General features: G+C 44.0%; 1 protein-coding gene across 1 annotated transcript; it reads left to right on the top strand.

The window, feature by feature from the left end:
• The first annotated feature begins 1,029 nt into the window (after positions 1-1,029).
• Positions 1,030-25,295, top strand: SLC37A3 (solute carrier family 37 member 3). Its single transcript, XM_059816239.1, has 14 exons — positions 1,030-1,130; positions 5,165-5,279; positions 7,817-7,909; positions 8,410-8,493; positions 9,700-9,845; positions 10,483-10,579; positions 11,692-11,776; positions 12,849-13,030; positions 15,527-15,668; positions 16,897-16,998; positions 18,924-18,971; positions 19,942-20,093; positions 21,860-21,925; positions 22,787-25,295. The coding sequence occupies exons 1-14, from the start codon at positions 1,030-1,032 to the stop codon at positions 22,877-22,879; spliced, it is 1,506 nt and encodes a 501-aa protein (XP_059672222.1). The 3' UTR covers positions 22,880-25,295.
• Positions 25,296-25,609: the final 314 nt, after the last annotated feature.

Genomic DNA, 25,609 nt, shown 5'->3' with positions numbered 1-25,609 from the left:
GGAAATCTGGCTGAAAAGGTCTCTGCCAAGGAAACAAAAGGGAGGCGTGGAGAGAGATTCACCACCTCGCTGCCCAGTGGGATAGTTCCCCGGACTCGGTTTGCAGAAACAGCCCCTCAGCCACACCAGCACAGCTAAGGGAGTGTGGAGTAGTGTGGCGTGAGCCAGCACTAAGAAACTGTGTGTCTATCATAGCCTTTCCTCATTACTGATAATATCTGGTATCTAGAAGTTTAGGCAGATGTCACCCATGCCCTAAAGGTAGGGACAGGAAAGTCTGACTTGCCGCATGCTGTACTAAGGAGTTAGTGACAGATGGAGCTATAATGTTTGGCTTGAGAATGAACAGGCAGGGAGTCTAGCTGTTGGATTTCAGCATTGTCCTCACAGCGCTTCATTTTTTTTTTCCCTTTTTCCAGCTGTGTAAGTCCACTCTTGGGTATATTCTTTCAACATTTTAAAGAGGCAGTTACATCCAAAACCATTCCCCACCAGTAACCAAATGCTGCTCTCTTGAGTTATTCACCAGTCTGTAGTCAGCCAGGTAGCAGTGGAAAGTTAGTTTATTTATGACCACTCTGTAGTGCACCATGTATGTAAAAGGTGCAGCATGTTTTTTAACATGGGAACACTGGAAGTCAGTAGATCCTGGGAGAACTCCTTTGGTTATGGGTACTGAAGAGGCATCTGCTAGGAGGGAAACAAAAAAGAAGCGGGTTGGAGGGTAACCATGGGGGTACTGGGTAAATGGGAGTAAAAAGACATTTCGGGGCGTAGAAGGTGTCAAGGAACATTCAGGTGATGAGATGGGTAGTGATGTGAAACAAATTGGGAAGGAATGGCATAGAGTTGTTCCTGCTAAATACCAGCTGTTTGGGAAACACAACTGTACTTTATACACGTGTTTTAATTCAAATATGTTTTGTTTTTTTTTTTCCCTTCCTTCTGTTTAAGTGAGAAGAAAAATGACCTGAGTACCATCCAGCCTTTGTGGCCAAGGGCAGGAGCAGGGGTAGGGCTGCCAGCAGCATGGCTTTGCCTGGAAGCTTACGGAGGCAGCCTGCAAACAGAGGCCTTGTGTCCCATTGTACCCACCATCATATTGTTGTGTTCCTGCTGACCTTCTTCAGGTAGGTTGACTGTGTCTCTGCACGGAGAAGCGTTCTTCTTGCTGAATTTGGGGAGGTGAGGGCACGTCCAAAGAAGGTAGGGAAGTAGTTTTAACCTTTGGCTGTGAGCCTTGAAAACAAAATTAAAAGCTAATTACCAACTGGTCTGGGAGTCATGCAGTAGTGGAGCTAAGTGTGCTATGCTCCTGGGGAATCCAGTCACAAACAGGGCTCGCACCAGAGGTGAGGCTGATTGTGCCACGCCGGCAGCAGTCTGTTGCAGAAGGGTGAATCTGGGTGGGCGTGGGGAGGAACTAGCTGAAATGAGGAAGGAGGCAAATCCTGATGCTCAGAACTCTGTCTGTTCTGACTGACGGAACATGCTGTCACAGAATCACTAAGGTTGGAAAAGACCTGTAAGATCATCAAGTCCAACCATCAACTAACACCACCATGCCCATTAAACCATGTCCCACAATGCCTCGTCCACACGTTCCTTGAACACCTCCAGTGATGGTGACTCCACCACCTCCCTCGGCAGCCTGTTCCAGTGTTTCACCACTCTCTCAGTAAAGAAATTTTTCCTAATATCCAGCCTGAACCTCCCCTGGCACAACTTGAGGCCATTTCCTCTTGTCCTGTTGCTAGTCACTTGGGGGAAGAGACCAACACCCACCTCTCTGCAACCTCCTTTCAGGTAATTGTAGAGAGCGATAAAGTCTCCCCTCAGCCTCCTCTTCTCCAGGCTGAACAACCCCAGTTCCCTCAGCCGCTCCTCATAAGACTTGTGCTCCAGACCCCTCACCAGCTTCGTCGCCCTTCTCTGGACACGCTCCAGCACCTCAATGTCCTTCTTGTAGTGAGGGGCCCAAAACTGAACACAGTAGTTGAGGTGCGGCCTCACCGGTGCCAAGTACAGGGACACGATCACCTCCCTGCTCCTGCTGGCCACACTATTTCTGATACAAGCCAGGATGCCGTTGGCCTTCTTGGCCACCTGGGCACACTGCTGGCTCATATTCAGCCGGCTGTCAATCAACACCCCCAGGTCCTTTTCAGCGGGGCAGCTTTCCAGCCACTTGTCCCCAAGCCTGTAGTGTTGCATGGGGTTGTTGTGGCCAAAGTACAGGACCCGGCACTTGGCCTTGTTGAACCTCATACAATTGGCCTGGGCCCATTGATCCAGCCTGTCCAGATCCCTCCGCAGAGCCTTCCTACCGTCAAGCAGATCAACACTCCCTCCCAACTTGGTGTCATCTGCAAACTTGCTGAGGGTGCACTCAATCCCCTCATCCAGATCATTGATAAATATATTAAACAAGACCGGCCCCAAAACTGAGCCCTGGGGGACTCCACTTGTGACCGGCCGCCAACTGGATTTCACTCCATTCACCACAACTCTCTGGCCTCGGCCGTCCAGCCAGTTTTTTACCCAGCGAAGAGTGCACCTGTCTAAGCCACGAGTCGCCAGCTTCTCCAGGAGGATACTGTGGGGGACAGTGTCGAAGGCTTTACTGAAGTCCAGGTAGACAACATCCACAGCCTTTCCCTCACCCACTAGGCGGGTCACCTGGTCATAGAAGGAGATCAGGTTGGTCAAGCAGGACCTGCCTTTCATGAACCCGTGCTGGCTGGGCCTGATCCCTTGGTTGTCCTGCACGTGCCCTGTGAGCACCCTCAAGATGAACCTCTCCATAATCTTCCCCGGCACCGAGGTCAGGCTGACAGGCCTGTAGTTCCCCGGATCCTCCTTCTGGCCCTTCTTGTAGATGGGTGTCACATTGGCAAGCCTCCAGTTGTCCGGGACCTCCCCCGTTAACCAGGACTGTTGATAGATGATGGAGAGTGTCTTGGCAAGCTCCTCCGCCAGCTCCCTCAGCACCCTTGGGTGGATACCATCAGGCCCCGTAGACTTGTGAGTGTCCAGGTGGCATAGCAGGTCATTTACTGCTTCCTCCTGGATCATGGGGAGTTTATTTTGCTCTCCGTCCTTGTCTTCCAGCTCAGCAAGCTGAATACCCTGAGGGTACCTGATCTGGCTATTAAAGACTGAGGCAAAGAAGGCATTAAGTACCTCAGCCTTCTCCTCATCCTTGGTGACAATGTTCCCCCCCACATCCTGTAAAGGATGGAGATTCTCCTTGGCTCTCTTTTTGTTGTTAATGTATTTATAGAAGCATTTTTTGTTATCCCTTACGACCGTGGCCAGATTGAGCTCTAGCTGGGCTTTTGCCTTTCTAATTTTCTCTCTGCATGACCTAATGAGATCCTTGTACTCTTCTTCAGTTGCCTGCCCCTTCTTCCAAAAGTGATAAACTATCCTTTTTTTCTTGAGTCCCAGCAAAAGCTCCCTGTTCAGCCGGGCCAGTCGTCTTGCCCGCCGGCTCTTCTTATGGCACATGGGGACTGCCTGCTCCTGTGCCTTTAAGATTTTTTTTCTTGAAGAAGGTCCAGCCTTCCTGGATCCCTTTGCCCTTCAGGACCGTCTCTCAAGGGACCCTCTCAATCAGTGTCCTGAACAGGCCGAAGTCTGTCCTCCGGAATTCCATGGTAGTGGTTTTGCTGACCCCCCTCCTTACTTCACCAAGAATTGGGAATTCTATCATTTCATGGTCGCTAAGCCCAAGACGGCCTCTGACCTTCACTTCTCCCACCAGTCCTTCTCTGTGTGTAAACAGCAGGTCAAGCAGGGCACCTCCCCTGGTAGGCTCATTTACCAGTTGTGTCGGGAAGTTATCTTCCACACACTCCAGGAACCTCCGGGACTGTTTCCTCTCGGCTGTGTTATACTTCCAGCAGACGTCCGGTAAGTTGAAGTCCCCCACAAGAACAAGGGCTTGCGATTGCGAGGCTTCTGCCAGTCGCTTGTAGAACGCTTCGTCCACCTCTTCGTCCTAGTTGGGTGGTCTATAATAGACACCCAGCAGGATATCTGCCTTGTTTGCCTTCCCCCTCGTCCTTACCCATAAGCACTCGACCTTGTCGTCACAATCGTTGAGCTCTATACAATCAAAGCATTCCCTAACATACAGAGCCACTCCACCGCCTCTCCTTCCTTGCCTATCCCTCCTGAAGAGCTTATAGCCATCCATTGCAGCACTCCAGTCATGCGAATTGTCCCACCATGTTTCTGTGATGGCAGCTGCATCATAGCTGTCCTGCTGCACAACGGCTGCCAGCTCCTCCTGTTTGCTGCGCATGCTGAGTGCATTGGAGTAGATGCACTTGAGCTGGGCTATCGATTTCGCCCCTGACATCGGCCTGCCACCCCTAGGCTCATCTCTAGGCAGCCTGGTTTCATCCCCTTCCCCCTTTGAATCTAGTTTAAAGCCCTCTCGATGAGGCTCGCCAACTCATGAGCAAGAATCCTTTTCCCCCTTGAGGAGAGTTGAACTCCATCTGCAGCCCGCAGGCCCGGTGCTGTGTAAACCGCCCTGTGGATAATAAAACCAAAATTCCTCTGAGCCACGTCGTTGCTTCGGGGATCCTCTTCTCTCTGAAAGTGCTGTTTGCAGAAGGTGGACAGGCCTCTAGAACAGCGAGGTCACTGCTTCAGATCTGAAGGTCTACTAGATTTGTTTGTTGGAAGCTTGTCTGTTACACCAGCTGACAACATCTGAAATGCCATGCTGCCTCCCCTTACAAACTTTGCCTCGCTGATGTCCTTTGATCTTCACAGCAATACTGCCACTGATACCTAATCTGTCTGTGGAAGAGCACTTGTAATAGTGGTTAGCCAGATGAGTGTATCTTCTCTTTTCTCTTTGTTGTTTTTTTTCCCTGAGGTACCTAATTGTTGTTGCATAGTCACCTCCTCTTTTGAAAATAAAAGAGGAAGTCATTTCCAGTCAAGACCCTGTTTCACAACTCCCCACTAAAATCAGTGTGTCTACCCATAATTTGGGGGTTCTGCTGCTGACTACTATCTCTGAAACTACCAGTCCTCTGCTGTGCTGCCTGCTTAGACAGCATGTATCTGTATTTTGAGTCCCACCCTTTCCCACCTGACCTCCAGAGAAGATTTGGCCAACCTGTGCTTGTGTGTTTTCTGGCAGTTATTCCCTGCTCCATGCTTCCAGAAAGACATTCAGTAATGTCAAAGTCAGCATTTCCAGCCAATGGACTCCCTCCTGCTTAAACAGCACGGCCCCTGAGCTCCAGCCATATGAGGTAAGGACACAAGGGATAGGCAAGTGCAAAGAAAGATGGGTAACTTCCAGTATGCTGAAATTGTGGTGCTGAAGAGGCCCCTTTAAGTGTCCATCAGGGACACTTCTCAGAATGTGAGCAGGAAGTTCAGGTGTCTGAATTGTGGTTTTCTGGGTCATCAGGTGATGGTGAAGTCTTCCCTAGTGGTCCCCAGAGAGAAACTTCTCAAGAAGTTACAGTGTTCCAGTGGAAACGGGGACCCCAGGAGATTCTCTGTAGTAGCCAGCAGCACGGAGGTAGGGGAGGAGGGGAAAGTGGGACCCTACCTCTGAAGTGTCAGAGGCAATAAATGAGAGTAGTTAACGGGCTTACAGGGATCTCTGTAAAACCCTGGCTGTGGCTTTCTCTGTGGCAGTGCTGCTGCCACCCTGTTAAAAGCATAGCCAAAGCAGGAGAGAGGAAAGCTATCTGAAAGTGCTAGCTGCTTAGCCTAAATTGATACTGAAGAATGACGTTTTATCTTGCATTTAAAAGGTCTGATTTCCAAAAATGCTGAATATCCAGTACCCCTTGTATGTAAAATCCTAACTTCAGTGAAAGCAGTGGGAGTTTTGGCAGTGCTTGCTTGCAGAAAAGGAAGTTGGATACTGCTTGCACCTCACAAATGGGAATGCAAGAACTACCTCCTGGCTCCTACGCATAGTCCTTTCAGGGGCATGCTTGTTTTTAGCAGTGGCTTGACGTGATGCTTTTGAGAAGTGGAAGAAATCTTACATTGCTTGGTTGCAGGCTGGGACATCTATTAGAGCAGGGAGTTCCAAGTCAGTTGCTTGCGTGTTGTCTGCATTAGAAATCATTGGTTGTTTGAATGTTTGACTGAGGGATGATAAATGCTGACTTTTTGTGATAAGTGAAAACAGTAAATTGGGCCTGTAATGTGTTCAGGATTTTATAGTATGGCAAAAATGGAGTGAGCATCTCAGGGATGCTGAAATGAATTACAAGGTGTTTATATTTAGTTCCTTAACTGACATTGAAACAACTAGTATATTTTGGAAGCTATTTTGATTTCTTTTTTTATATAGATTATTTAGTGTTTGCTGGATGTTGAGGTGTATGTGTCTGATCAAGAAAAATGGTCAAAATGGTCCTTTTGGTATCAATTTAGGTTATGTCAGCTAATGGTAAAGTGTGTTTGGGGAAATTGATAGAACAAATTAAGGACATGAATGGAGGAGTCATGTGCTATCAGTTTTGAACTTTGGTATATGTTTTTTAACTATGGTTGTTCTTTAAAAATATTTTTTTAAGTATAAAAAATAAAGTATAACAAAATGTTTTGCGATTGTTTTGTGAGTAGGCCCTAGTATGATATTATTAGAAGGACAGCTTAGATGTATACTTTTCAGCCTTTAAAGATTTGTGAGTTCTGCAGAGGTGGTTTAATGAATTTAAGCCTAATGACGAAAGATTTGATTCTCTTATCTTTCTAAGACTGTTAATAGCTTGTGGACCTCCAGGGATCTCTGGTTAAAAGTTGAAAGCTACTGGTCTAAGCAGGTATTGGTGGCCTCAAGTGGCAAAAAGTATTTTTCAAGGGATTTATTAGTTTTCTTGACACATGAGACTTAAGCAGAAGCTGTGTTGATAGGCCTTACCAATGTTACATCTTTTAAATTAAGTGCATGTGTAATTAGTGTTGTCTGTACAGAGTGTTCTCCTGGAGAGGTAGAATCAAATTAAACCTGATGATATTTGAGTTCGGTGCATCCATAGGTCAGGTTTGGATTGGGTTTATTTGTTTGTTTTCTAATGGGGGCATGGCAGGGAGGGAAAAAACTTTGTCCTGATTAACTTTATTCATTCTTCAAGTCATCCTCAAAGCTTGCTATTTTCTGCTGATGTCACTAATCTTAGTTTGGGGACAATTGGGTCTTTTTCCCTTTTTTTGATCATATTGAAAGTAAAATGAAACTCAGGGTAAGCACAAAAAATAACAACACTAGTGACTGGAGTTCATTGTAAATAGTTTCCAACCAGTCTATTTCTTCCCCTTGTTCCTTTTGTGTTCTTTCTTTTCTGTTTGTGGTCTGTCACTTCTTATTACAGTTGCTGCCACAAATACTTTAAGGGAATTATTCATTTAGTGAAGACAGCAAGATCAGTACAGAAGAGACACTGCACATAAAACAATATACCTTTATTGTATTATTCATTAAGATGCTCATCAGTGTTTCTATGTAAGAAGCTGTCTAACAGTTGCATGCTTGTTAGAAGTAGAGTTTGTTTTGCCAGTCATTTGTCTTGATCCAGGTGGAACGAGCATTTCTCACTTCTGGTTTGCTAGCTTGCCCTTTAGAAGTGAAATTAAGTAGCAGCGGACACCTTCTGCACTAGATAATGCCAGAATTGTTCTTGATTTGACAATTAAAGTGTTGGAGGAATGGGAGGTTGCTGGAGCCAGATGCTGTTCTGCTTTGGAGTTGGGGTTTCCATCGAAAAAGAGCAGAATGAGCTATGCCTCTCCCACTTTACCTGTTAAAATTTTCTCTCTGTAGCTCTGGAACAGCAGCCATTTATTTCCAAATGCAGAAGAAGCAACTCTCTTCTTGGGGACATTGGACACTATCTTTTTGTTTTCTTATGCTGTGGTGAGTAAAGCTAACGCAAAGCTGCTAAGCTTTGGTTGAATCTTATTGGGATGATCACACCCACATTTGGAGGGGATGAACAGGATCTTCTTCTTGCACTTGCTTAGCACTAATGCAGTTAAAAAGTTTAGTTCAGGAGCAGATCTTTTTCCTTCAGTTTCTGTTAGTTCTGCCCATGCCTGTCCCCCATGTGAAGATGCTTGTTAACAAATGGAAGAGAAATACTATCACTTCAGAATTTCTGACACCCCTATCACCAGTGGTTGGGAGGGCTAGTTCTATCTCTCCAAGAGTTCTCAGCTGAATTTTTTAAAAATAAGAAATTTAATCAACAACTATGAGCAGGGTTTCTTTGGTGGCGGAAGAAGTGATTAGAATCAAACTTTAAGTTGGTATAACAACAACATTTGGATCAGCTTGACCCTTCTACATAATTTTAGTTCTTGCAGATAACAGATGCAAATCTTCTGGCTTTATTTAATGCTGTGTTTTGTTTTTAGGGTCTCTTTGTCAGTGGCATAGTTGGGGATCGCCTGAATTTACGCTGGGTTTTGTCTTTTGGCATGTGTTCCTCTGCTCTGGTGGTAAGTCGGAACATACTAGTGTGATTTAGAAATCCATCTTAGGGTTTTTGGATAGGGGAGAAGAGACTCTGTTTCTGTGTGAATCTGCCCATAAGCTGTAGCTGTACTTCAGTAGTCTCAAAGTCTGTGTGTAAAAAATTTGTCCTGGATGCACTTATGGCATTGTCTAAAGCATAGAGCTGTGCTAGATGACTCACCTCTTCCTGAAATATCTATTTATGGATACTGTGTCAGAAGGAAATTCCTAAGTTTGAGGCACTGTCTAGAGACTTGATGAACAGCTTTTGTACAAGATTGGTGTCGTTGGTCTTTTTGGGACTATTTTGTATTGTAACTGTTCTCCCAGCCCACATATGTTGTCATCAAGGCTTTTGCTTCCAAACGCAATCTTTGCTCTCTTCAAGGGACACACTAACAATACTAAGCATTCATTTACATATTTTGTAATTGCTGGGAGGGCATGTGTCAAAAGAAGAAGAATGTCCCCCTAAAACAAAAGGGTTCTTCAGGTTCAAGCCGCTGCAGATAAGTGTAAATCAGTCTTATCTCATTGTGGTTTTCTGGTTATTAAACTAGTGGTAAAATGTGTGGACTGCTTTTGATTTAGCCAGCGGCTACAAACCCCACTATGGCCTATTGCGTTCTGCAAACGTATGACCACAAACATGCATCAAGCGCAGTGTGCTACAAAGTGTGTTTATTTTGGCTAGTTTGGGTTAGGGCTCTTAGTAATTTGAGACCTGGCTGGACTATTTATGTTAAATTTTGCCAAGATAAATGACTGCTGAGGGTTTTGTGTTTGCATAGAGCCTTGTGGATTCGGATGTCAGTACAATAGCAGATCAAGAGGCTACTGTATTTTTAGTGTTGTTAGTAAAAGTATTTGTCTCTTTCTTCTCTCCTGTTATGACTGTGCTGTTTACGAAGATAAAAGTCCTTTGGAGTGGAAGTGCCATGACAGCACATAGTCTCTGGAGTTTTTTGGGCTCTGGAGTCAGTGCTGTGGTGGCTCAGCAGAGGGTGCTGTTAGCTCTGAGCTGTTTCTTAAACAATGCCAGGCTTGCCTCTGGCCTGGCCCCTGCGGGGGGCCATCTCCCTAAACGTTATTTCTTTTTTAGGAACCCACCCCTGCCTGGCTTTCAGCAGTAGCCTCAGGGTTTCTTCTCTGTTTGTTTTTTTCCCTCCTCCCCCCGCCCCCTCCCCCAGGTATTCTTCTTTGGCACACTCACAGAATGGTTGCATTTCTACAACAAGTGGTTCTACTGCTGTCTGTGGGTTGTGAATGGCTTGCTGCAGTCCACTGGTTGGCCTTGTGTGGTTGCTGTCATGGGCAATTGGTTTGGAAAAGCTGGGTAAGTTGACTTTTCTTCAGTGACTCACTTATCTGCTGAGTAGCAGATTGAGCTGAAAGTCTCAAACCAAAAAGGCCAACTGTTAGGTCAGAATTAAAGCTATGAAGTTATGTGGGAGGAAATATGTCTTACTTGTTACTATTATCATCTTTTTTTTCTGGAACCACAGAACAGCTTGGTGTGAACACAGTTGTGTGTGTTAAAGGCACAAGTTCAAACTTCAAAAGTCTTGTAGTGCAGAGTGGCTGAATTAGAATTGTCATGCCACTGGAAAACCTGTTTCTGTCTACTTACCACTGAAGAGATGGAATGGAAACTGACTCACTGTAGTTTCAACTCTGTCATTTTGGGATATTGCAGATGAGCTCTAGCCATAGCTTGTAACACTGTTGTTGCCAGCTCACCTCTGCTGTAACACAGGTGTTTCAGGATAGAACATTCCTTGCTTATCTATTTGGTATCCCCAAGTTATTCTGTGTTTTGTTTTAAGTGACCTTTGAGTCTCTTTGAAGTGGACTGGGAGAATGCTGTAACTTTATTCATAAGTTAAAGTTCACTCAAATGTTACAGCTTTGTTTTGCTCCTAATGTCACCTCTCCCCACATTGCCTTTTTCAAACTTTCTTCCCCTTCTGCAGGAGAGGTTTTGTGTTTGGACTCTGGAGTGCCTGTGCATCTGTGGGAAATATCCTTGGGGCGTTCCTTGCCTCCTGTGTTCTCAAATACGGCTATGAGGTAGGTATTGCTGTCTGGCTTCTAGCTAGGGCTGCATGTCTGATTGGGTTATGAGAGACTAGTTTCTTATCCTGTCTCTGAGAGATAACAGGCTCAGTGTCCGGTTTCATCTTCCTGAATTCTGTGGTAGCAAGCAGTACGCAGAATAGAAAGGGTATTCTTTTCCTGACCTTTCCAAGTTGGAAGAAGTGAGCCTTAGACTTACCTGTAAATGGGACTGATGTTATTGAAGAGCCCTAGTGTCACAGCCTACCCTTTTCTGATTTCGGTGGCTTAAAGTGCTCTTCAGAGGCATCCGTCACAGGTTCTCACTTAACTGAAGTCACTGCTGCTGAATAGTGGTGAGGTTCTGACAGGCGTGGAGGCATAGCTTCTATAACTGGGAAGAGGCCAGGCATGTGCTACATTGCTGTAATGCGGCAGGCAGGCAATTGAATACAGGGAATTTAATTGAACCAGCACATCTTGCAGCACGTGATCTATGAGGATGGGCTAACAGAGCTGAGCCTGTCACTCTGGAGATGAAGAGGCTTAGGGTACCAAATAGCATCCTTCCAAAGCCTGTGAGAAGATTGCTGAGAAATCAGAGCCAGACTCTTTCCTGGGTTGCATGGTGAGAGAGCTAAAAAGCAGTGGGTATAAAGTGAAGCAGGGACGGTTCCGACTGGATGTTTGGAAAACTATTTCACTTTGAATTTAGTTAAGCATTGGGACAAGGGGCCAGAGCCTGGAGGATCTGTCTTTAGAGGATTTCAAGACCTGATTGAACAAAACCGTGAGCAACCTGGTCTGAATGTGGTGTTTGACCCTTCTTTGAGCAGTCCCTTCCAATATAGCTGGATCTGTGGTTGTGTTGGGTGAGGTCCTTCCTCACCGCTGTCACCTCATTACGCTGAAACAGCTGTTTCAATGTGGTCTTTCAGCCTAGATAGCACCAAGTCTGTTCAGGAGATGGAGATCACTTGTTTCCAGGTTTTATGGATGTAGTCTGGGTTGTTGTAGCTGCGTTTATATTCCAACCTTGTCAGAGGGTAAAGAAACCCTCAGTAGTCAGGGAAGCCTATGTGGCTGAAAGTGTTCTAAAAAATAATCTTTTATTTATTTGTCTTCAGTATGCTTTCTTAGTCACTGCCTCAGTACAGTTTGCTGGAGGAGTCATTGTCTTCTTTGGGCTCCTGACATCACCGAAGGAAGTGGGTAAGTAGAAGAGGGCTGTAGCATTTCAGTCCCTTCATGGAAAGCAGATCTGCAGCTTTCCATGTAGTAGTAAAAGTACTGCTCGTTCTGACAGCAGTTATCCTCAGGGCTCTTATAAAGTGGTGTTGCACTTTAGTGTATTTAATGGAGCAGATGCTTTAATCGCCAAGATCATGCTAAATGCCACAGTGCATCATGTGTATAAGGTCTGGATATTTTAAAAAGCAAAATAAAACAGTCTGGCTCTAACATCTCCATTAGGATGTGCCTAATTATCAGTTTTTCTTTACCTGGAAAATCAGTATTTTTTCAGAGAAACGGTAGGCAAACTGATAACTAGCTATTGTAGGAGAAAACTATGGCAAGCTGTAAATGTGCAGTGGGAAGGGAAAGTACTTTTTCGTCTGCAGGTCTCCTACAGCTGGTTAAATAGCTCTCAGGTTGGATATGGTCCTTCTCTGAGAAGATGGTAGGCAAGCCAAAGTGTAACAGGAAAACAAAAGAACTTCTGGGCTTTGACAGGGCCATGGAGGAGGTTTCCCAGGTGCCTGCAAAAGCTATAAAATTGGTAGCACTAAGGCTACCATAAAGAGTGCTCATAAGAGCACTCAGCAACCCAGAAAGCGCAGTGCAGTTCCTGGGGTTTCCGTTCCAGTGGAGGCAATAAGAGGCAGCAGCTGTCTGAGTAGTTGCTGGTATGCTCAGCCTCCACGGTCAAGGGAAGTTGTACCCAGGAGCCAGGTCCGAGGATCCCAACCACTAAATAAGGGGGCTAATGCACTAATTTATTGTGTCTTCCAACTAATGGCCAGACGCTCAGAACAGACAAAGCCGACACCAGGATCAGCCAGAATACTTTCAAGAGTGCTAGAAGACAAAGTGTAGAAACTGGCGACACTGCAGAACACCATGTAGAAGAGTTTCTAAGCCAAAGAAAGAAGGAGGTATGGGAGAGCAAGGGAATTGCTAGAAGGGAGAATTGCTTAAAAGAAGCGAGCATAGCTTTAGAGTGGGGAGAGGGTGAACAGGCTGTGGTCCGTTTTTCCTGTTGCATATCCCTTGTAAATCTTAGGCCTCCCTGAGCTTGGAGCAGATGAAGACGGCAGTGTGGAGGAAGATGCCAACGAACCTTTAATGGGCAGTGATGACGCAGATGATGATGACCAGAATTACTCTATTCAAGCAACTGACACTGACAACCAGCCAAAGGCCATTGGCTTTTCCCAGGCTTGTTGCCTTCCGGGTGTAATACTGGTGAGGACACAGATTCTTGAGTGAGATCTGACTTGTGTTATTAAACATAAAGCTGACTTTGCGTGTTGTCAGCATTTGTTGGCATCATTGTTAATATGTTGACCATGTGTTGTAGTTGTTGACATCTGACTTCTTATGCTGTTAAGACCTTGGGGTTGGGACTGTTATCCTTGTGCATATGGATTATAATACTGTCCAGGTATGTGTTGCATATTGCTCTTCCCATCGGACTCCTGTTTCATTTAGTGCATGCAACGAGCCAGCTAAGGGCAGCAGAGATCCTGCCCTTTTTGCTGCTGAATTTAGAAGGGAGGCCATGAGCAAAGGTGGCTGTAGGATGCTTTCTTGGTAAGGTAGCTACACTGCCCTGAGGAATGGGATTCTCACTGCTAGCTGAGCATCACACAGAACTCTGTGACACTGATATTGGGGTTTGGGTTTTTTTATTTGCCTTAAAGCAGAAAGCTGGCCTGAAAAGCCTTAATCAGCATGATGTAACATGTGACAAAGTAGGCTGTTTTTTATAAACTGGAAACAAGGCCTGGTGATGCAGTTTCCACATATCCTCATCCTGTCCCTTGTGTGAGAACTCGTATTTCTGCATCAGCAGTATTGCCCAATTCATGGATTTGGTTCAGCTGAAAAATTAACCTGCCATTAAAAAACAGTGTTAACTTTCTGTGTCAGAGGGCCGTGTGCCCCCTGAATACTAGAACCAGTACAAGAAAGGGGGCAGGGTGGCTGGCTCAGTAATACAGTGTGAACTGTCTGGATTTGATCATGAAGCAGAACTACTGAATGAACAGTATTGTCAGATACCCTTAATGAGTAAAGCAGTTGGTTGTTGTGATTAACACAAAATCTGGAAGGGATGGGTGGATTGTCAATGTTTAGAGTGCTGGACAACCACAGTTCTGTTGTTAAGACCCCAGTTGAGGGATGGCAAAAGAAAGCATACCCATCTTGAGTTCTTTCCTAATATGGCTAAATGCCATATAAACCGTGGCTCAGTTTTGGGGGTGCTGAGAATGGGCTGATGTACGAAGAACCTTTAGGCAAAATTTCTTAGTGGTGGAGGCTGCCTCAGTTGATGTGTGACTTTCATTGGCCAGAGCATAAGGAGGTGCTATACAACTGATGTTGCTGTTTCTGTACTTGGGATTTTGAGGACATGTTCCTTGTGTTAACCCAGCAATGTGAACTCCTCTGAGTCTGTGAGTTTTATCTGATGTCAGATCAGTGCCCAGCCAAACCAGGACATTATGTCAGATCAGTGAGAGACCAAATACTGAGAGAACCTCCAAAGCCTTGTCAAGATTCTACAAAGACTTTATTTGACATATTTTTTCTGTAGTTCCTCTCTTCTCCTGCTGAGTGATATGGTGGAAGAGTTTTAGCACAGACATTTTTCCCCTGAGTCTCTAGAAATGCAATGTTTAATCAGTCAGACAATCTAGTAGACAGTTTCAAAACATGTTGTAATAAATATGCTTTGTACAGTGCACTTTTCACACCCAGAGGCAGGAGAACTCTACCAAACATCCCTGTGTCTTACATGTATGGTGGAGATTATTTTGTGTCCTGTAAGAGTGAAAAAGCATTAATAATACAGCTAAAAAGGATGTGTCTATTAATATAAATTCAGAAGAGAAGATTTTGTGGAGTTTAATATATAAAAAGATCTTCTTTTTGAAATTAAGACAAGTGTGTACATATTCATACAGTCTCAAAAGCTGTGATTCTAAAAGGTTGGTTTTTCCACCTTCATCCTTTTTTACCTCTTCATAACTGGCTTCCTTGAACTGCCATGTCAGTGTTCATCAGAAGGCCTTTACTGAAATAGTGTGCCTCGTCCCTCTGCATGCTGGGCCAGCAATCCCAGAGAACAAACCTTTGCCATACATGAAAGCTCTAAAGAAGGAGATCTCCTGCCTAGCTAAGGAGAACTTGAGCCCAGCAGCCAAAAGCAGGAGGTTGTCTCAGCTGATGGGTTTGGAAGCGTGTGCTTAGCTTTGGCCAAACCTTTCATCTTCTGTCCTGGAATACCTGCCTGGGGATTATGAATGAAGCTTTCTCTTCTGGTGAGCCTTCCGAGCAGCAAAAGATAGCACAGAGGAGCTTTTCCTCAGCATGATGCACAGATGACTAAATCTCAGGCTTGTTTCATGTCTTGTGGTTGGCTCCCTTCTCTTCAGAAGGTGAATTACATTTCCTTCATTTTTTGAAGCCTGGTGTCATTTCCTCTCAAGATTACACTGAAAGAGGTTTAACCCATTGCATTCAGTGAAAAGAAAATAACCTTGACAGTGATCTTTGTAGTCCTGGGTTCCCTTTGATGTTCAGCATTAAGCTTTCATAATGCTGCCTTCTTACATGAAATGCAGAAGCACTTCCCCCTGAAAGCTTTAGCTGGATACAGAGCTTTATGGGAAGAAGCAGAAATGCTGTTTGCATTTCTCAAGTGTTAACTGCTTGCTGGCCCTCTCTTTGTTGCAGTACTCTTTGGCGTATGCCTGCTTGAAACTGGTGAATTACTCATTCTTCTTCTGGCTGCCCTTCTACCTCAGCAATAACTTTGGATGGAAAGAAGCAGAAGCTGACCAGCTCTCGATCTGGTATGATGTGGGAGGAATCATAGGTGAGTGAGCAAGTGAATGACATCTTCCTGCAGTTGCCCTGCTAGCATTTGAAAATGAAAGACAGTGAATGCAGCTCAGAGCAGTCATGTTCAGTGGGATCTAGCTATTTGCTGAATATATAAAAAGTCTAGCTATGTATGTGGCAGCTTGGCTTGTTTTTTTCTACAACATAGAGTATGTGAGCCCCCTAAAGAGTTTACATATAATCGAAAGGGCACTAGTGTATTCTTGGACATTACCCCCCGTGGGCATTTTTCTTTACTCACTAGGACTTCTTGAAAAGTGACGTGTACAAAATGGTGTCCCTGCTGCTTGCTACTTCCTTTCTGACAGGTACCCTTGAGGGATACTTTAGGTCTGGACTACTGGGTTCTGTGCTGTCCCTTCTGTCCTGTATTTTTAAGAACAGACTCAGCGTAGGTCTCAGCAGAGCAAGCACAACTGTGTTATGTTCACAAATAAAATGCAATTGCACTTGTTTTTGCTGGCTGCAAAATCCGACCCTGTTCCTCCACAAAAGAACATATCGTATATGTGTTTAGGCTTCCACTCTCCTCTGCTCAGTTTCTCGCTTTATTACCTTGTCTAGTTAGCTTTTCTAGAATAGACATCCTTGTTTTGGTCTGTTCAGGGTCAGGTTTTTTGCCTCTGTGGCCTTTTCTATGTTAGGCGCTCTCAACTTTCTATTTTTTACCAGGAGAGCAGTTCCCACAGAGGCAGCAATGACACATAAGGTGATTTTTATCAGCTATTGGCATTTGTTGCAATTAGTTGCACCTCCCCTAAGTAGGTGAGACAGCAGGGAATGTGAGGCCCCTGTGTGCTAATTCTTTCCTTGTGAAAAAGAACTGCTTTTTCCTGCACTTCCTGTTAAAGAAACCAGTCACAATATTAAGCTTGCTTACATCCAGAGATGTGGTGATCCCAGAGCTGTGATGGCCCTATAGGGGAAGGAAAAGGAAAGCAGGAGCATTGGCTAGGCATGCCAGAAAAAAAGAAGTAATAAATTTCTGGGAAAGCAGTATGAGTAGTTTTCCCTGCTCTATCTGAGCCGCTTAAGTTTACTGTTGTCTCTGTGTCTGGGGCAGTAAGGGCAGGAGACTTAGCTTTCAGGATTTTAGACAGAATGCATATTGATCAGAAGGCAAGAGGCCACTGCACTCAGTGAAATGAGTTTTGTTCAAGGTGTTAGCATCCTGAGCCTGACAATGATTTATTTTTTTGCAGGTGGGACTATCCAGGGCTTGATTTCTGATGTGCTGCAGAAGAGAGCCCCAGTGCTAGCAGTTAGCCTGCTCTTTGCTGTAGGCTCTCTTTTTGGATACAGCCGTAAGTATGCTTTTACTGTGCAGTGATAAGAGGTTCATTTGGTGGTACTTAGAGAGAACCAGAGCACAGCCTGTTCTAATTATGTTTTCTGGTCTTGAAACTGCTTCTGGATCAGGATGGTGCCTTTTGGTCTATTTCACCTGAAGTGTGGCACTGCACAGAAAGAAATCTGTTCTCTGGTTAATGAGGTGGAAAAGAATTAGCTGAGTGGTTGGATTTCCCTGTACCGGTGAGTTATGGTACTGATCCTTCTCCAGTGTCAGTGAGATTTTTGGCATTGTCATTGTGTCAGCACCACAACTGGCAGAGCAGTAAATCTCGGGTGCATTCCTATAGTAAGAGGAAAGAGAATCTGGGGACAGATCTGTGCTGGAGTATATATACACCACAAAGAGGCAGAAGCTCTTAGACTTCATCACTTACACTTCTGGAAGTGGTGAAATTGAAGAGTTTCTGCCTCTTTTATAATAGATATAGTTCTTGGTGATCGGTTATTGAAAGGAGTCTGTCAGTAAAACTGAGTAGGAGGAGACAGGCAGACCTCATTTCCATGAAACATCGGTGAAGCTCTTCTAAGGGTAACAGTTTTGTGTCTTCAGACATGGTGTTCCGTGGTACCAGAGTGCTTTAACTCACTGGGATGTCATTTCACTTCTCTGTGCCTTCCTCCAAAATGGGGTGGCGATACAGACCGGCTTTTATGGAGCACTTTGAGATCTGTGGACAGAAATAACTGCCAGAGCTGGACACGAACAGTAAAGTGTGCCTTTCAGAAGCATGCTGTCTTATTCTGACGGTCTCAAAGTAAGGTCAATAAGGTATAATCATTAAATAGCAAGGATTGGGTTTGGTGGAGTTTTGTAGGCTCTTGTGGTAACTCATTACATTGAAAAGTGAATTGGAAGCAAAAATAAAATTATTGCTGACAAAGTTTAAAGTTTGTTCTAGGTAACAGGTCCAAGTGTCTTGTGCTTAGCTCTGTCCTGCCAGATACAGGAAGCTCAGATAGGTGATAGAAAGTTACTGCAGTGTGATAATTAAATTTCCATCAGCCAAACCAGGAAACCTTTTCACGCTCATAGTGTGTTGTACATAAGAGTAATAATGGCCTGAGAAAATGTGAAGAGGGCTGCAACTTGCCTTACGCGTGGTAACTTGACCATGTGTGGACCCTACGTTGAAGCAGTGAGTAAGGAATTCAGGTGACGCCTGGAAGCAAGATACCGGGGAAAACAGTGTCTGAAAAACACTGAGAGACTGTAGTGGAAAACCAGCTGCGTGTACTGCCTGCTGGAAAGGCAGGCAGGACCAGCAGATACCCAAGCATGGCTTTGTAAGGAGGGGTGAGGATATGGGGTTTTGCGTTTTTTACTTTATTGTGCAGCATTGTTTAGGCAGTTGCTGGATTATTACCTCCAGATATAATCTCTGTATTTTAAAAAAGGTTTTGGGAAATTCAGAACCAGTGGAAGGGTGATTCAAGTGCTGAATACTTTATGGTGGGAGAGATTGAGTTGGGTCTAACTTCCCCAGACAGACAGAGGGAGGATTCTCTTACTATTCAAATGGACTTTCAAGGAGGGTAAATGGAAGCTCTGTGTCCTAGAAAGAGACATAGCAAGGGCTGGAACCCAGAGCCAGGCAAATCTGATATTGAAATAGGGCACAAAATTTTAACGGCAAAGGTGACTTTTCTACTGTAAACTGCTGCCCGGAAACTTCTGGGTCTTTAGTCTCTAAATGCCTTTGCAGTAAGACTAATCTCTGTAGAAGTCTCTAGTCAAGTAGAAGTTATTGTTGTCACTATGTAGCTAATCGAGCAGGCAGTTCAAACTGGATGTTTGCGTGCTCCTTTCTGATCCTAAATAAGTGGCTTTCTCAAGTTCACTTGTTTTATTTACACTCATCTGGTCTTTCTCTTGCAGGTTCTCCAAACAGCAAGCCTATCAATGCTGTGATCATGGCAATTACAGGTATCTTATCAAATGCCACTGTTATGCTAGTAGACTTATATATACATGGCAGAAAAGTCAGTAACACCAGCCTCAGGTGGTGGCAATGCATTTGTGTGTGCTGCCATCTCTGCTGGTTTTGCAGAAAGAGTAAAAGCTGGGGCCCGATTTCTGTTACTTTTGGAATACAGCTGTAGGAAAACTGCCTTACAGAGGGAGGTATAGAATATAGACTGTATAGAATAATGGCTTGGAACTAAAGGGGTCTGCCTTGGCTCAGTATGATGAAGACAGATTTATGCTAAAATAACCTAGCAGTGATCTGGTAACTGAGGAAGTGTATATACAGCAAAGTCATGAGCTGCAGCTCAAATTTGGGAGTGTTTGTCAGAACCCCAAATGCCCTGTGTACTGTGAGAGGTCACAAGCTTTGTGTGCTACAAGACATACTATGCTGTGTTATGGAATTAAGATTAGCCTGTATGAATAGAGCTTTCTTTTCAAACATTCCTACTTCAGAACTCTGTCCTGTTGCATTTTTTGCCCCCTTCCATCTCCTTCACCAATCCCTGGAGACTGAGGCAGTAGCATGGGGGTATACTACTCCAAAGTAGAAATGTGTCTAAATCTGCTTCATGTTGAGGGTTTGTGTATGCATGCTCTTCAAAAGTAGATTTCTACATTCAGTTTAGTGTGTCCTCACTCTTCTTGCAGAGTGTGCCACAGCTAATTACCTTGTTTTTGCTGTTGGATGAAAATGTGCGTGTTGGCAATATCTGTGTGCGTACTCCAGGTACACAAGGTGTGCCATGACTGGATGCTTCAGCTGTGAGGGTACACTTCTACCTACAATTAGTCTGTGATCACTGTCCCTAGACTTAATCCTTTTTCTGAGCTTTGCATGGTAGAAAATCCGTGTTTTGAAGATGTTCTGTTGAGAATCTATCCTCGTGCTTATTTTGCACCAAGACTGTTTTCTTTGCACTTCCAGGATTTTTCATCGGAGGCCCCTCTAACATGATCAGTTCTGCAATTTCTGCTGACCTGGGGCGCCAGGATCTGGTGAAAGGCAGCAGCGAGGCTCTGGCAACAGTCACGGGAATTGTGGATGGAACTGGCAGTATTGGTGCTGCAGTGGGCCAGGTGAGGCTACCAAAGGAAAATCGAGATCTGGGGAAGGAGGCAAAGAGTCTGTTGTGGTTAGAGATGTTAGCTCATTCCTCAATCCAAAGTTGCATAGAGAAAGAAAGAGAGGGTTGTTGGTTCTTGGTTTTTTGGGTTTTTAAAAATTATTTATTTATTTAAGAAACAACCAAGGGAACATGTGTGTGTTAAGCTTCCCTTGGAAGCAATTCAATTAAGAACTAAACTAAGTTTTCATAGTGCTAATGTTACGGCACTTTCATAATTCAAATTAATTTTAGAGACTTTCATATCTTGTACTCCAAAAAGCAAGTAAAGGTCACACACAAAGAGTGAAAATAAAATATTTTGAAGTTTGTTTGGGGTTTTTTGTTCAAAGGTAATAGCAAAACCTTTGCTTACAGAAAAAATTTACTGGTATAACTGAGTAAAATTAGAGTACCTATTATCAATGTTACGGTGTTTACAAAGTAATTTAAAATTTGCTCTTATTTGTGGTTCCCCTTTTTATCTATGGATGTCTTTTACACCTTGTAAATCCAGCACCACTTCCTTCAATAGTCCTTACAGTATGCTGCCAGAGGTCTGAAGACTAGACTGTTGCAGAAAAGGAAGCTGACAGTGTGCCCACGGGGGACATTCTTTCTTCTCAAATACAAGCGTTAACTATGTGGAAGAACACAGTGGTGCTTTGGGGAGGGCAGGATTTAGTAGAAAGATTGGAGCCAGTTCTATTCCAGGCATCCTCTAGCACTGGTAAAATACCAAGGACTCAGGCAAAGCACACAAGTTTCTTTTCTGGAAAGGGATTTGGGTTTGTACTTGCCATTGATTGCCTGATAAATACAATCGTTCAGTCTCTATTTCATAGGAAAGATGCCACTTAGCTCCATTACACATGGAAAATTACAAGTGCTTTGTGGACATCTTAAAGAGCACTGTTACACTCAATGTTGTTCTTGCATTGTGTACAGTGTTTCTGTCTTCCCCCACACATACCATTCAAACTTACGTCATCATAAAAATTGGGTCTTTAGTTCTGAAAAATTCCACCTGCCTTCCATTCTAACATTGGATTTATTTCAACAGAGACAACCATGATGTCATTCCGGGGGTGTATGAATAACAGCAAATGCACAATGAACATGTTAGAAATTCAGATCCTGTTTTGTGCTAATATAGCCAGTAGTGAGGAAGGGAGGCCCTTGTACAGCATCTGAATATAAATCTGCTAGTAGGGAATACATTTTCTTTTGTAGCCTGTGTAGTCCTGTTGAACTAGGATGCAGTTCAGAACAGACTGTAGTCTGAAGTGTCTTGCCTACGAAGAAGGGTTAAGTAGTTAGTGGTTGCACGGCTCTTGAAAATGCATCTTGTGTAATTTATAAGCCATTCTAGAGCTTTTAGTTCTTCTGAGAGTACTTACATCCACTTATGTCCCAGTGTTCTGTGCAAAAACCTTGTATTCAGCGGAGTCAATTTGTCACCCTTTGAAACTGTAGTTCAGTTCTGTCTTTATGCTGCTATGAGTTACTGTAAAGCTTCAGGATGATATCTCCACTTTGCTGAGACTGTGGGTTTTATACAGAAAGGCTGCTGTCTTGAGTCATCTCTTCTGACAGGAAAAAATCAGCTCTGGAAGGTTTTGTGATCAGCTCTGTATGGAGTGTTAACAGCCCACAAATTCTAGAAAATGAAAGAGTAATGCCTGAAAGTCATGCTTATCTTCCCAGTTTGAATAATTTTTTTTCCCCCTTTCTTTTTAGTATCTAGTGTCTTTGATCCAGGAGAACCTGGGATGGATGTGGGTTTTCTATTTCTTTATTCTAATGGTAAGAAATCTCCTTTTTTAAAACTCTCTGTCAAAGTTCAATTTGCAATAGAAAGTTTTTGTGAGAACCTGAAAATAGTGACTTAGACATGCAATCTGTTTCTGCAGCAGCTGTGAACTCGGATGCCATTCTCAAAGTGGTCTGTGGTGTACCTTTGTCTCAGGGTGTCTAAATCAACTGGGTTCATTTTGGATCCTGTAAAGTCATGTTGGCCAACAGGAACTGAGATTGTGGCAGAGGCACAAAAATACTTGCCTTAAAATACCTGTATGCATTTCCTAAAGCTCATACCACCTGACTGACTTCCAAGGCAGGACTTTTTCCTCCTTCATCTCCATTATATGTAGTTCCTAATATTTTCAGGGAGCTGAAGTTAAGCTTCTTGTTTGTTAGCCCTTGAAGATTAGTGGAAGGAGTGATGAGGATCTTTAAACTAAAATGAAAATGCCTTGCCCTGATATACCACTGGGGGAAAAGACCATTCAGGCCCTGATGTCCTCAGCATTGCCACAGTGGTGAATGCTGCACAATTCACCTGTTCTTCCCTGCTGGAAGTGCCAGGAATTGTCTTTGCATCTGTGCTGACAAGGGAGAAGGCCACTTTGGTAAGCAGCAGAGGTGGCCAAGAGGAAGGCTGTTGAGGAGGTGAAGAGCTCATCTTCTTTATGAAGAAAAGATCATGACAGCTGAAATCATATGAGCTTTCCTGCAAGCTCAGTCCTATCTGCTGTGCCACTTTGTCTTCGCTTCTCTTAGCCTGTAACTTTCTGGGGAGGCCTTGAATGCACACTGGAGCGCAGGAGGGCTGCAGCTATGGTTGCTCTATGCTGATTGTCCTGGATGATATCCTTCTTTTCACAGACGAGTTCAACAATCCTGTTCATTTCACCATTAATAGTGAGGGAGATCAAATTGCTTCTGCATGAGCGGCACCTGCGAATGCTGGCTGAGTGACTTCTGCTTGCCTCTGGAAGGACTGTTGTATGGACCTGACAGCTGGGACACTAATCAAAACTCTGGGAGACTTGTTTCTTACATCCTCCAGGTTTGGACTAATTCAAAATGGCTCTGCAAGACTTGATTGACCTGCTTTTGTGAGCTCAATAGTGAAGTACCAAATACCCGTCCTGAGACCACCTGCATCATGGAGCTGCTGACTTAAGCTAGACAATCCACGGGACTGGTGGATTGTCCCAGCCTACCAGACTCTTCCATGTCAGCAGTCACACTAGGGTCTTCTGTTGGGTGGTCTCACTGCTATACCCTTTCTTATTTATTTCTGGATGTCCTGACCAAAGGTCAACTGTTTAAAACTGACAGTGGAGAGGCTGTCTTGCAATGAATTTTGATGCTCTGTTGTGCCAGGGAAATCATACAGTGCATTTCATGGGTAGTCTAACTTTACGATCACTTTAGCTTTTAGAAAGAGCAAAAATAATTATTTGGAATTTGCGCTGTCCAGTTGTTTAAAAAATGCTGTTGCTAAATCTCTGCACAGACAGACCTTTGCTATCTCTGGCTTTTAACTGTCACATATTCCAGTAGATTCACGTGGAGAAGTTACCTCCGTATTTGTTTTTAGCATTTTTTAAATAATAATAATATTACTAATCTCTGGGAAATGAGATTTCAGTTTTTAACTATTTAAGCAGATAAATAGTGTGCAATACTTTACTGTGATCTCTGAGACTAAGCCTTAATAGATCCTTTGTGTCTAAAGGATCCTTGAATGGCTTTGGGGATCAGTAATGGGACACAAATACTTTCACTACTGCTTTGTTATTTGATCAATACTGACCAAAATGGGACTGTCAGGTGACCCTCTGAAGGAATCTGGTGTCACTGATTTCATACTCATTGGGCAATTGCTCATCTCCAGCAAAGAGAACCAGGGTGGAATTAAAGGAATTTAAGGGACCTGGCTGCTCTCGGACATGGGCTTGCAGACAGGTACTGAAGCGTACTCGTGGAATTGCATCAGTGAGCAAGTGCTGCTGTCTTCCCCCATGCTCCTCTGCCTATGGCTGTGTAGGGGACCTCAAGCTCCAGGGTTTTAAAGCTTGAGTTGTATCTTGAAGAGAGAGGTAGATGTGAGTCAGCACTAAAAACATGTGACTGCACTTAGCGTGGTGGTATTTGAGTATTTTGCAGTACTGCGGTAAGCAGGGTGACTGACTGACACCTCTAACGTTTGTTGGTGATGTTAATGGGATTGTCGAGTAATTTCTCAATGAATTGTTTTCTGCTTATGCCTTGAGATGTTTCATTGTAATAGGTATGTGTTAACCAGCAGAACTTCTGATCAAATACTCCATCTAACTAGGCAGTGATGTCTGGATGGGGGAGCAAGGGAAATTCTTGGAGCTGAAAATTTGAAACTTTTTAAATGGGAAAAGTTGCCTTTTTAAAATGTACAGTGATTTTATTTTTTTTTTTAAATTTATGAATGTCAATTTTTAGTCATACGTTGTTTGTAATGAGTGGAACATTATTAGTGCCTTATGGTTTTACTGTATGGAACGGTTGCTTAGGGATTGCTGCTTCTGCAGTGACGGCTTTGTGCACAGCTTTGCTTACTGTGAAACTCAGTTGCTCCATTTTATACTTTTTTTTTTTTGAGAGTCTCTCTCTCTTTCCTTCTTGGTGGAGGTGATTCTTGCATTTTTTGCTAACCCTCAAAAAATTTCAGTGCTTGGGAAAATGGTGCCATTAAGCTCATGAGGGACCTGAATCCTGTTCTTGTCTCTTCTCATTCCCATTTCAATTTTTGCCTGTATAATTAGAACAGTAGACTGAGAATCTATCAACCTGTTCTCAGACTTATGCCCTGGGGTTAGTGTTCACATCCCAAGCTACTCATTAGCCCCTGTACAAATAGAATCAAAACTCCCTGAAATTTAGTTCCAAAATTGATGGCGGCTCTGTTCGCCCCAGCCACAGTGTCTGAGCATCTGTAGTTTCAAATTCCAACTGGGATGAGCTTTTTGGCTGGCTGTCTGGGCGCTGGATAAGCTTCTGATGAAAGGTGGGCTGGGAAAGGGACATCGCCAGGGTCGGAGGGGGGAGAGGCAGGCCCCTGTAACAAATGGTTTCCTGTAAACAGTTCTGTCCCCTCTTGAGAAGTGTCAGATGAGTTGTGAGTGCTGCAAACACAAGCTGCTCAGCAGCTCGCATGTAAGTGTGCGGTGGTGCTTTGAGGCCACCCTCAATTAGCGAGGCATGCTTATGACTTCAGGATTGTTTTGTTGTTGTCCTGGATTTTTCGTTCTGTGTATTTCCTCAAGGTGCTCAGATGGAGAAAGGTTTTCAATCTGATCATGTCCAAACTGATCTCACATGAATAAACTTACTTTGACTTGATCTGGGCTAATTCTTGTGTGCTTTATTCCACTCTTCTGAATGCGGTTCTGCTGAGCGTGCTTCTCTTCCTCCTCATTATAGGCCTAGCTCTAACAGCTGCTTTTCAGTCAAATGCTGTGAAGACCTGAACCCTGACTAATGCTGAAACCAAACCTTCATCCCAACCTAAAAAGGGACCATGTTCCCGCATGCTGTGGTTTGGCACTCTTCCTGATCAGTCTCACAAGAAGCTTTGTGAGAGTCCCCTAACAGAGATGCCCATAATGGTGTAATTAATGGTCTTAAATAAAGAAGCCAGAACATATACTTGGTTTTATTTATTTA

Source organism: Gavia stellata, chromosome 4 (genome assembly GCF_030936135.1).
Source record: "Gavia stellata isolate bGavSte3 chromosome 4, bGavSte3.hap2, whole genome shotgun sequence".
Taxonomy (NCBI): Eukaryota; Metazoa; Chordata; class Aves; order Gaviiformes; family Gaviidae; genus Gavia; species Gavia stellata.
This window is presented reverse-complemented; position numbering and strand designations above follow the sequence as displayed.

Bases quoted from the DNA above. Each gene is read 5' to 3' on its own strand.
- SLC37A3 (XM_059816239.1), top strand. From the start codon at position 1,030: ATGGCTTTGCCTGGAAGCTTACGGAGGCAGCCTGCAAACAGAGGCCTT. The intron at 7,910-8,409 runs GTGAGTAAAGCT...TTTTGTTTTTAG, and splicing joins TTTTGTTTTCTTATGCTGTG to GGTCTCTTTGTCAGTGGCAT. The intron at 11,777-12,848 runs GTAAGTAGAAGA...TGTAAATCTTAG, and splicing joins GACATCACCGAAGGAAGTGG to GCCTCCCTGAGCTTGGAGCA.